The 12,310-nt window shown below is 36.8% G+C and overlaps 1 protein-coding gene across 1 annotated transcript; it reads left to right on the plus strand.

Moving 5' to 3' along the window:
- The first annotated feature begins 8,753 nt into the window (after window positions 1–8,753).
- On the plus strand, window positions 8,754–10,637 carry LOC147563850 (Eukaryotic aspartyl protease family protein). Its single transcript, XM_086641150.1, has one exon. The coding sequence runs from the start codon at window positions 8,876–8,878 to the stop codon at window positions 10,394–10,396; it is 1,521 nt and encodes a 506-aa protein (XP_086497276.1). The 5' UTR covers window positions 8,754–8,875; the 3' UTR covers window positions 10,397–10,637.
- Window positions 10,638–12,310: the final 1,673 nt, after the last annotated feature.

Consider the following 12,310-nt stretch of genomic DNA (forward strand, 5'->3'; position numbering starts at 1 on the left):
CCTTTCTTTCTTAAGGTTCCAATACAATTTCAGTTTTTTGTTGATAATGGTTTGGTGAACAACAGGCTCAGTTATAGTAGTGGTGCCTATAGAACCTCCAACTAGCTTCTGGGGAGTTTTAGAGGCGCACCCATGATCCCGTGCCCTAAGGCACAAACAGTTGTATCAATTAATTTTGACGGAATTTTAATCCAATGCTTTTATAGGCGCCCCATAATATTGCTCTAGACGCTCTCCCCTAACATGTCAGCCGACTTTCCATTATTATTATTATTATTGTTATATTTTGGATACCCTAACTTTTTGGTATTCTACTTATTGTTTATAATTTTTATTCTTTTTCTTTTTTTTAAAAAAAATTAGTTATTTTAGGCCGTGGTTTCGAGAAAGAAAAATTTTCGAGTAATAAAGAATTAGTCAATAAATATTGATTTAGAGGACATATTCTTCTTTTAATTTAATCCAAAATTGCCCCCTAATATTCATCTTCTGTAACCCCCCCCCCCACCCCCCACACACACTCTTCCCCCCCCCCCCCCCCCCCCTCCCCCTCTTTCTCTTTCTCTTACTTACTATCTATGTCTCTCATTCTGTTACTTACCATCTCTCTCTCTCTTTCTCCCATTGTCTCACATTATCTCTCTCACTCACTGACTATCTTTGTCGTTCTCACTCTAGATCTCTCTCTCTCTTTGATTTTAGATCACTCTCATCTCTCTCGTTGTAGACATATTTCTGTGTAGATTAGTTTCTCTTTCGCGCAGTCTTTGTCTCTCTCGTGCAGTCGTTATCTCTATTTCTTGCAGTCTCCATCTCCCCATCTCTCTCTTGCGGTCTGCACAGATCTCTCTGTGGAGATCACGAAGTTCATGGTCACGAAACGTTTTGTGGCCACGAAATGGTCAGGGCCACGAAACATTTTGTGGCCACAAAATTCTCTGATGGTTTCGCCAGAAATACTCCTCGAGGTCTGGTTTCAGCGAAGGGAACACTTCCCTACACCAAACAGTGTCTGTGCGAGAGAGAGAGAGAGCGAAAGAGTGAGAGATCGAGAGACATAGATAGTGAGAGCAACATAGAGAGATAGTGAAAGAGAGGGGGTGACAGAGAGAAAGGGTAACCGTGAGTGAGAGAAGAAAAGAGATGAGGGAGAAGAGGTGGCAATGATGGTGGTGGGAAGTTGTGGTGGTGAAGGTGATAGAGAAGATGCCTTTTACTAAAAAAAAAAAATGTTTGTCTCAGTCAACATTTGTTCCTTCTGTTTTATTATATAGATATGTGTATATGTTTGGAAATGGACTACGATCAACCAACAATAATCATGATATGGTATTGATACATCATCAAAATGTGATAAGCACTATAACTACCTATGTCAAACAATGAAAGGGGAAGTAAAGCATAAAAACATAATAAAGAGTCTAAAGCATAACAAACTTATGATTTATTCCTCTAATTACCCAAATTCAATAACCATGGATTCCACCTCTTCTGGGAATCGAACATGTAACTTCCAGATTTTTGGAGTTTATGTCAACACTATCAAACACTTATTATAGTTTTTACAACCACACAACTTACAGTTTCTACAAACTACAACCACACTAACGGAGTCACAATTGTTCTCACTCGCCACTTACTTTACCATCATACGTTCTCATTTCGAATACAAACATTCGTCCTGTCATCAACTGCTAATCTCTTTATTTATCAATGAGGACCTCCAGTAATGCAAGTAAAAATTCCCTCAGTTCTTTACGAATTTACTTTCTCGGTCCGAATAGAGGTTCGTCTCCTTCTTAGACAAAGGTGTTCTGACAAAGAGAATCATCCTGTTTGTTGAACTGAGAGAGAGGAGGAAGAGATAAGATGAGGGTGAGAAAGAGTGAGAGGGAGGGATTAGTGGTGAGTAGTGCGACTTAGGAGCATCCTAAAAGATTTGGGAGAGTAAAGACTTTGTTCAATTATATTTGACCTAGGGGGCTTCACTTTAGGTCAAAAAATTGATTTTTTTTTTCGTCTTGTAAACTTCATGTCTCTCTCTCTCTCTCTTTCTCTCTCTAACTGTCTATCTCCCTCTCTCTCTAACTGTCTATCTCCCTCTCTCTCTGACTGTTTCTCTCTCTGTTTCAACGAAGGCAAATGTTCCCTTCACTAGAAACCCCTTTGTCTGAGATGTATGGTGCTTTGAAGAGGGTTACGTGGTCGACCAACCATGAGATGTAAAGCGTACATCTCATGATCAGTCGACCACAAAGTCTAAAACCCTCGAGGAGGTTTCCCGAAACCCATATCAAGGTCCCCTTCGTCTTACACGAAAGGGATTTCGACGAAGGAAAGAGAGGGAGAGAGAGAGTGAGTGAGTGAGGTGGTCGGAAATGGCGGTGGTGGTCGGAGAAGTGAAAATAAAGATTACGGGCAAAAATCAATCAAGTAAATTTTCGGGCTAAAAATAAAAATAGTCAATCTTGATTGATTAAGTCTTTATTAAACTTACTAATATATCCCAAAACGACGACCATGAGTGTCATTGAAACTTGACTTTGTCAAATTTACCATGTCAAGTAAGATGTGAGGGTTATTAATTTAGTAATCTATTTAACAAAAAAAAAGTAAAACGTGAGGGGGGTAGGTAGAATGATATGTATTTGGGGTGCAGGAAATGCAAAATTGGGTGGGATAAATCACCACTTCCACCTTCTGCTGCGACGACCACCACCACCTCTCTTTGTTCTATCCTCTTAGTTCTTGGGAAGGGGATGGTCCCCTTTGCCTGATGAGAGAGAAAGTTCGTTGGCAGAGGGTAGCCGGCGCCAGACCTGTTGTGCCTCTGGTTATAGTTTGAGTTCATTTTATCTCTATCTTGTCTTGATTAAGATAGAGTTTGGGTTGAAGTAGAGATTTTCCTTTCTCTAAGTTATAGAGAGATAAATGATAAACGAATACCGACTTTATCAATAATTCCTTCTTTCTGATTAGCCGAGATAGACCAAGGATAATGGAGTCGAGGCGAGAACAAATTCTCTTTCCTTAAGATATTTTACACCCTCGTAACAGTACCAAACGTTAAGGTATTATGAGCTCTTGGACTAACGCGAATGATCTTCTAGACGCTTTAAAATTCACTCGAAACTTCTTTCTAGATATACTAAAATACTTTCAATCAGACACTATTTGTTAGAAGAGTTTCTAGATACGCTTGAATACTTCCCAATCAAATACTGTTTGTTAAAAGAGTTTCTAGATATACTAGAGTACTTCCCAATCAGATACTGATTGTTAGAAGAGAAGAGAATAAGAGAATGAATTAATGAGAATTGGAATGGTTTTGGATTGTTTATATAGGAGTTGAATGGGTACATATGTCTTTTGGGTTATTAGGACACAACTGTTCGGAAGGGACTAATCTTGAAGTATAACTGAATATTAGAGTCAGTTGTGATCTGGACCATTGGATTTTTCTCAAAATCTCGGGTGGAACGCCAGCCATTCGATGGATCTAGTATCTGCCCGAATTCTGCCCAACAGAGGAGATAAATAGTCGTATGATTGTGATTTACCGAACTCCCTAAGTTGTCCCGACGCGGAGGCGACGCGCTCCGTTGGATCCTCACAGATCTAACGCTTCTAGAGGCATGCCGAAGTTGTCCCGAGAGTTACAACGGGTGACCGTTAGATCTTCATAGATCCCACGGAGTGAACGCGAGCTGTCCAGATCTGGACGTGCTTGCTTCGCTCAAAAGGCCCCTGATCTAACTTGTCCGGTTTGACGATTTAGCCCCTAACTTAACCGATCTTCGTCCAAACTTTAAACTTGAATTTCTCATTCATCCGGAATCGGATCAAGTGATTCTTGGCTCTAACTTGAAGAGCTCGACGGGACGAACGCAATGACACATTTCATTTATGAGTTTGACGAGTCGGATCAAGCCAAAATCGGCTCTGATTTCAACACGACCTTCTTCTGACGTCAGACATAAGAAGGGTGAAGATTTAGGAGAAAATTCAGATATCTCCACCCCCACGATATTTGTACTTATGAAGTCTTTTTTTTGTTTCCCCACAACACCAGAGTTAAGTCCCTCAATAAATTTCTCCTAGCAAGAAATTTAGATAGATTCATCTTGTAGAGAAATTGACTGCCACATAAAAAATTTCTACTGTCCTTTAAGAATATCTCCCATAGTATAAACTACATCTTCTATCGTCTTGGAACATAGTTTTTAATAAATATGTAATGCAAAAAACTAAATGGTACACCAAATTTATGTCTGCCATGAAAAGAGAAAGCCTTGTGCTTAAAAAGTATTAATTAAAAATTAAGTGCAACTTTTAAGTGGTAATAATGGCTCAATTATTAAGAAAAGTTAGCTACACAAGAGGAAGTCGTGCTCTCCCATCTCATCTCTTCCAACTCAAATTCTCTTCTTTATTATTTTCTTTTGTTGAGAGTTCTCCACTCTTTTATCATCTCCTTTTTTTTCAAACTATTTCATTGTTTGATTGGCCTTGTCGTATTTATAATGCATCCTAATATTTATACCTCATCAGCAAACACTTATATATATCAAATTAAAATAGGCTTAAGGGCCATACATTGTTGATTTATTTTCTTATTTATTAAGTAATGTTTTACTATTGGTATTATTTGTTTATTATTAAGAGATATACACTAGATGATCTAGATGGGCTAAATATTACGCACTCGAGATTTGAAGATTTAAGTGATTGAGATTAATCAAGACCCAGATTAGGAACTCCACGATTTAATAGTGATTTTTATATAAGTTTTTTTCGTTCGAAACGGTAAGATTTAACACCTAGCTTCACAAGTGGAGAAATATACACGTTACCATCTGACAAAAAGACTTCACAACTAGTAGAAATAGTCGTGCAGAGAAATAGTTCTGTGTCTAACTCCATAATGAATTTAACCGACCAATCATAACCAAAATATTACACAAGCACTCGGCGGGAATTTCGTTTTTGATGAAAATGAATTTGATGACCTCTACCAAAAGAGAGAAAAGAAGATCTCATCAAAAAAAAGAGAGAGAAGACCAAAAATCTCTATGGCCTTTGTCAAAAACTTGAAATTTAGAGAGTTAAAATTGCAATTTCACACATGCATTATTGGTTCTGGCTTTTGATGAATGTTATTACTCTAATGTGGATCTTCTTGTATCAAAAGGACTAACCCCCACTAAGAACAAGTTAATATAATAGATATGAAAATCTCTAGCTTTTCTTTAAAACTAAACCCTAACCTTCCACTCATTATTAAGAGAAAAGGTAGTCATTAGTACTACTTTCCCATATGAGCATGGGGTTATTATGATAATAGTAAACAAATCAAAGATGCATAAATTTCTTCACATTTTTAACCACTCCCACATTAAAATAATAATTATTCTGTTCACGCCTTCCTACTATCCAACCGATTCTGATCTTCAAATCATACAATTTTGACGATTGATTCGTGTTTAAAGATCAACAATCAAATAAACAACCAGAAAATTTGAACGAACGTTAATATAAATGTTAAGAACCAGAAAATTTGAATATACGTTAAGTACTCAAAAATTTGAATCACAGTTGAAATTTAATCTGCACAAATATGACAATACTAATAAAAAGGAATATTATTTTAGTTTGTAGTAGTTGATTTCTACAAATGAAATATGTAAAGAGTGGGTCTTGTTAAAATATTATTCTAGTAATAAAAAGGAATTTCCAAGTTATATTAAGTTCCCACGGAATTTTTGAAATCAAGTACCATTAGGGTTGACTCTACATGTGCAAATTGGTTGGCTGGTCTACAGCTATAGTATTCTAGATTATTGACCTTGACTTGTTTAAATCACTGGTTGAGTTAGGTTGGGTTTTGGATTCAATTGAGAAGGGGAAGAATCCCACTCTAACGGCCCTTGGCACATATGCTTCTTTTTCGAGTTTTTTTGTGGGAGGTTGAGGTAACCTAAACAACCCTCGGTTGGAATGGAATGATAGGAAGTTTGGTCTTCCACCTTTTAAGTCATCGATTCGAACCACACTCACAATACCAAAAAAATAAAAATAAACCACATAACATACTTGTCAATTTCTTCTAAAAATTCAAGTGATTTTGAGATATTAAAAAAAATCGTTGTTTCATTAATCAGTTGAGTAATACTACTAACTGGTTATCACTTCTTTAATAGACTCCATTCTGTTGTCATTTTCTTTCGTAGTGACTACATTAGAACGAATGTTATTCTTTTATCAAATCATTTTTCTTTCTTTCGTTCTGTTATCATTTTCAATCTTACCATTATTAAAACATAGACGGATTAAATGAAGTAGTAGTGGTTGGATAGTACAAAATTTTCCACTAGTAGGTTATAGACAATCAAATTATTTGTCAAGGATCTAGTTCTCTTTGTTCTCCATTTCTAACATATATGAACATATCTAGCAATATTAAAAACAAAATTTTATAATTTAGCCACTACAAAAAAGTTGATGTTACAAGATTAGGTGCAATAATTTGGAAAATTAAATCAAAACAATTCATGGCCATTTCAAACACAACTCCTCTAAAATTATGAAGCAAAAGTAATCACAAATATATGAGTAGTCCAAATTTCAAAAGGACAACTCCAAGACACTAGCCAAAGACAAAACATGGTATTTGGAAGGCTAACTGTGATGATTTGTTTAAATAATAAGAAACCGCGTCTTACTAGAATTCTTGTCTATGTTTTGTCATCTAATTTCTTTTCAAAAACATCAAGCAAGATGTTCGGGCGGATTCTACTCTCTGATCTCACTGTCCTGCAGAAAATTGTATTTTTCTTGTTGATTGAATTTTGTTTGACGTCACAATGTATATATCTTACACATATTTAAACCTACAAAATTTCTTATTTTCTTTGATAACTACTAAAACACATTCTCAAGGTAAGTGGAGGCTAAAAAGACCAAACTAAATTATGCAAAATTACATATTTAACTTCTTAAACTAAGAAATTAGTTTGTAGAAGAAGTTTAACAAGGACAAATAGAATTTTGTTGGGTTTTGCTCAGCTCCTAAAAAATTTTCAAGTATCCAACCATAGTATACTTTTACAATGAGTTCTATTATTGGACCAATATCTTTTAGATTGTTAATTGTGGGGAGAATTGAGTTCCCTATACCATGCAAAATTTAAATGTGGTAAATATTGACAAAATTCTTTGTTACCCACATCTAGGATCACCATATGTAAAGAGGGCCAAATTTTGGTCTTTCTCACCAAAAACTAACTCGAGAATGTTATATGCACAAAACAAATTTTATTTAATTTGTAAGTAGCTGACTAACACTTTCAAGAAAAGAAATTCTCACTCCACTCTAAACCATTATCTTAGTAAAGCGAGTCAGCAAATCACAAATTAAGTTAAAAAAATATGTACACTTATCATTTCTCAAACTAGATGAAACCTTAAGAAGTGGGATTTACGTCTGCACTAATAAATTGATCACCTACTCCTTCCACAACATGTATTAGATTATTCTAGCTAACTCAATCTTACATACATTGAGGAAGATTTAATATAAGACATAAGTTGCTTAATTTGTCTATTTCAATTTATTTTTATTACTACCAATGGACAATGGTAATGAAAGACATGGTACATTGGTACCTCCCCATTATCATAAAATATTGTTTTCATAAACATAGTATATATTATATAATTATGTATGTACATGCATGAATGCATTTGTACAAGTCAAGAGTTGAGAGGTATAAGTAGATTATTGCTTTTTCTTTTGGTGTGCTCATAAAAGAAAAGGGAGATTGATTTTCTAACTAACATCTTTAATAATAATATATATATATATTTAAACCCTAAAACAACTTTATGGTAAGAAGGTATTAATTTGAATGGAATGGAAAGGCTAAAGAAACCCTAGGTACCTTTGCAGAAATAATCAATAATAATTGTCTATTTACCTTTTTGAATCTCCACTTAACTCAAGGAACTAATCAGAGTCATTGAATAGAAATAAGATTGTTTTAACTTGTCTTTACTTACCCCTATTTCTTTCTCATAAAAAAAAAAAAGTAAGAGTTGTTTCTCAAATAGTCCCCAACTTTGTGACCAGTTTCCTGCCTGACCCCCTATTTTATCAAAAATATTCAGATGGCCTCCTTCTGAGTTATCGTTATAACACCGTTAACTAGTCATCACCTCTCTCTCCTCCATCTCATCACCTCTCTCTGCCACATCATCTATCACGCCACATCGTCGTCTTCACCGACGAAGGTCGCCAGCCGGTCAAATTTCCGGTCGGCGACCTTCAAATTTTTTTTTCTCACCTCTTTCTCTAAAAAAAACATTTCTCTCTTTCTCTAAACACTCCGGCGAAGTGTTTAGAGAGTGAGAGAGATGAGAGAAATTTTGCAAAAAAAATTTTTTTTTAGAGAAAGGAGAGAGAAAAAAAATTGAAGGTCGCCCGCGGGAAATTTGGCCGGTCGGCGATCTTCGCCGGTGAAGATGATGAGGTGGTAGAGAGAGGGGTGATGAGATGGAGGAGAGAGAGTGATGACTAGTTAACGGAGTTATAACGATAACTCGAAAAGGGGACCATCTGCGTATTTTGGATAAAGTAGGCAGCTAGGCAAGAAGCTGGTCACAAAGTTGGGGCTATTTGGCAAATAATCCAAAAAGTAAATATCACATTAAAACATCTCTTTATATATCTCTAAACCCAATCAAAATTTATATCAAAATACAAAAACAGACAACCCATCATCACTAATCATCTCTCTCTCTCTCTCCAAAATCATCACCCATAAATACCACCCATCCTATCATAACACAAGTGCAAAGACCAGTACACGAAAACAATATGGTAGCCTTAAAAGTTCTAGTCTTTGTGGTGATAGTTCTAGGAAACATTCTAATTGGTTCCACCACCACCACCACTCCCTCCTCCACCACCACCACCACTCCCTCCTCCACCACCACCACCAGCATTTCTTCTACAACCACCTTACATAATTCAGATTTTCAGCTAGTGAACATAAAAGAAACAATAGCTAACACGAAAATCCACCCTTCCACAGTAAGCAATTATCAAGAACTATCAAAAACCATCCATGACAAAGGAGCTCATAAAAACAAGTGGAAGTTAAAGTTAGTTCATAGAGATGTAATTTCACCTGGGAAAAACCATTCTAATCACCAAATCCGGTTTCAAGAACGCATGAAACGAGACGTTAGACGCGTTATTGGCCTAAACCGCCGTCTCTCAAGAGCCACCGGAATAACCACCAATGATGAAGCTAATTATCAGGTGGAAGATTTTGGGTCAGAGGTGGTTTCTGGTATGGATCAAGGAAGTGGAGAATATTTTGTGAGAATTGGTGTTGGAAGTCCACCAAGAAGTCAATACATGGTGATTGATTCAGGGAGTGATATAGTATGGGTTCAATGCCAACCTTGTACTCAATGTTACCACCAAACTGACCCTGTTTTTAACCCGGCTAGCTCAGCTTCATTTGCTGGTGTAGCATGTGAATCTAGTGTTTGTGACCGTTTAGAGAAAGGTGGTTGCCATGCTGGCCGGTGTCGTTACGAGGTGTCATATGGTGATGGGTCATATACGAAAGGAACCCTAGCCCTTGAGACACTTACTTTTGGACGAACCGTGGTTCGCAACGTGGCAATCGGGTGTGGTCATAAGAACCAAGGTATGTTTGTTGGGGCAGCTGGTCTACTAGGTCTAGGTGGTGGCTCAATGTCTTTTGTCGGACAACTCGGTGGTCAGACTGGTGGTGCTTTCGGTTACTGCCTAGTGAGTCGTGGAAGCGGTTCTGATGGGTCCATGGTGTTTGGGCGACGCGCCATGCCGGTTGGAGCTGTGTGGATCCCACTCATTCATAACCCATGGCTCCCCAGTTTCTATTATGTGGGCCTTACTGGACTTGGAGTTGGAGGCACCCGAATTCCAGTACCTTCCAATGTTTTTCAACTCTCTGACTCAGGAAGCGGGGGCGTCATCATGGACACGGGTACTGCAGTTACTAGGCTTCCGTCTCAAGCTTATGAGGCGCTAAGAGACTCGTTTGTCGCTAGCACAAGAAACCTACCTCGAACATCTCCCGTATCGATATTCGATACTTGTTATAACCTATTTGATTTTGCAGTTGTTCGAGTGCCGACAGTGTCATTTTACTTCTCGAGTGGGCCGGTGCTAACTCTTCCGGCAAGAAATTTTCTAATTCCGGTGGATCAAATGGGAACATTTTGTTTAGCTTTTGCTCCAACTTCTGGGCCTGGGATAATAGGGAACATCCAACAAGAAGGAATCCAAATATCCATTGATGGAGCAAATGGGTTTGTTGGATTTGGGCCCAATACTTGCTAAGTATAATATTTTCGTCGATTTTAAGATGTGAATTTTGTTAGCTATTTTTAAGTATATATTTATATATAGTAATAGAGTGAGCGTAAATGTATCTGTTAGTTTTGCAACAAAAAAATGTATCTGTTAATGGTTCGGAGAAAGAAAATAAGATATTGATGTTCGAAGTATGAAACTTTAGTTATAAGCAATAAAAATGTAAATATTGGTATTGAATAGTATATTATGTTTGGTAGATTTATCATTTATGGTGTTATCAAAGAAACACATATCATTAGAAATAGAAGCTTGTGAAAAAAATAGAGTAAATTGGAAGAATTCAATGACCTATTTACCCCTAAAATGGATGGGAATAATAGGGCTTTTTGTAGGTATTTGAATGGGTGTGACCTGACACATTAGGCCACAACTTTTGGCCCTCTCATTCACTCTAAAGCCATTGAGTGGCAGACTCATGAGCAAGGGAAGCAACCATAATGGAAGTCAGAGTGAAGCCACTAATAGGGTATATGTACAAACATTCAAGAACAAAAGTGGGATTCATTCAAACAATGTCTTTTACAAAGGTAAAATTGTTTTTCCCCTTCACATTTTTCGAAGTTAAAAGAAGAAGAAAGAGGATATATTATGACATTCTTTTGAAATATAAACAAAAATTCCGTAGTGTTTGAGTTATGTGCTCTGACAGTCTGACTCCTATATCCAACTAATGTGTGACTAATCAACAGATAATTCATTTTCGCTGATAATCCACCCCCTTGATTTTGGCGGATTTCGTATTTAGTTCCATGATTAGACTGGTGTTACGTTTTAACCCTTTTCGCTGGTTGATTTGGGTGTACTGTGTAACCTTCTTTTATATATGTATTAAGCTTTCCTCAAAAAAAAAACAGATAATTCATTTTCTACTTTGTGGACGCATCTCACGAAGGTATCTGAAGTAGACATAAGATTCAAACATAATATACCTCTCATAATCGCGATTGATTTTATTAAATTGTTGGATAGTCCAAGTGTCCAACCTATTCTCTTAAGTCTATCAAGAAAACAAGGCCTTAAATGTATGCTCACAAAAGTTAAAGTTGATAGGATAAAAATGGATAAAAACATGGGAATCAATGAAAGCAAAATATACCCTAATGCTTGAGAAATAGGATCATTAGGGATATACATATTCATGTCTTCCTCCTTTCACCTTTTCTTCTTTTCTTTTACTTTTCTCTTGTGTTGTCTTTTTACCTTTGTAGTCACATCTTAACATTCAAAACCCTAACAAATTTTTCAGAGCACTTGCCAATTCATGATGGCCACACTGAGAAGAGAATCTATGAAATGAGTAGTACTCAAAATGGAAACTATGTCATGGTTTTGATTAATAATGAAGTAAAGTGTCAAAAAGAAGTCGGAACATAATTAGAAATAAATGAAAAAAAAAAAGTGAAGGGGTAGATAGGGTCAAAGTTTGGAAAATATCATTTCAATGCCCTAGTAGCTAGTATGCATAATGAATGGTTAATTGACAATTTAGGGCACATAAACATGAATCCAGCAATAGGGTAAGTGGGTAACTATATGCATTGTATACAACCTTCTAAAGTCACAACTTTTGGCCCGACAAACACCCGTAACGATTTTCTCAAAAAAAAAAAAAGGTGCGTACCACCCTCTACCCTGAGCTTTTCTCAAGAGGTGCATTTGTGTAGTATCAGTAGGATTTTAGCCTGTGAGACTGCAACCTAATCTGTTTATGCGCTTCCGTTGTGGGCCACTAGCACCACTGATCCTTAATTGCCAAGACCTCTATGGCTCCATAGTGACCTATTCTTAAGACTGCAATAAAGTTTGTTTGGGGCCCATGGCCGGCCCATTTTGAAGTTCTAAGTATGAAATTTATCTCTTTCGGCCCCCATGGCCCGC

This window comes from Eschscholzia californica, unplaced genomic scaffold (assembly GCF_041429995.1).
Source record: "Eschscholzia californica isolate CP2 unplaced genomic scaffold, dmEscCali1.0.p SCAF_1, whole genome shotgun sequence".
NCBI lineage: Eukaryota > Viridiplantae > Streptophyta > Magnoliopsida > Ranunculales > Papaveraceae > Eschscholzia > Eschscholzia californica.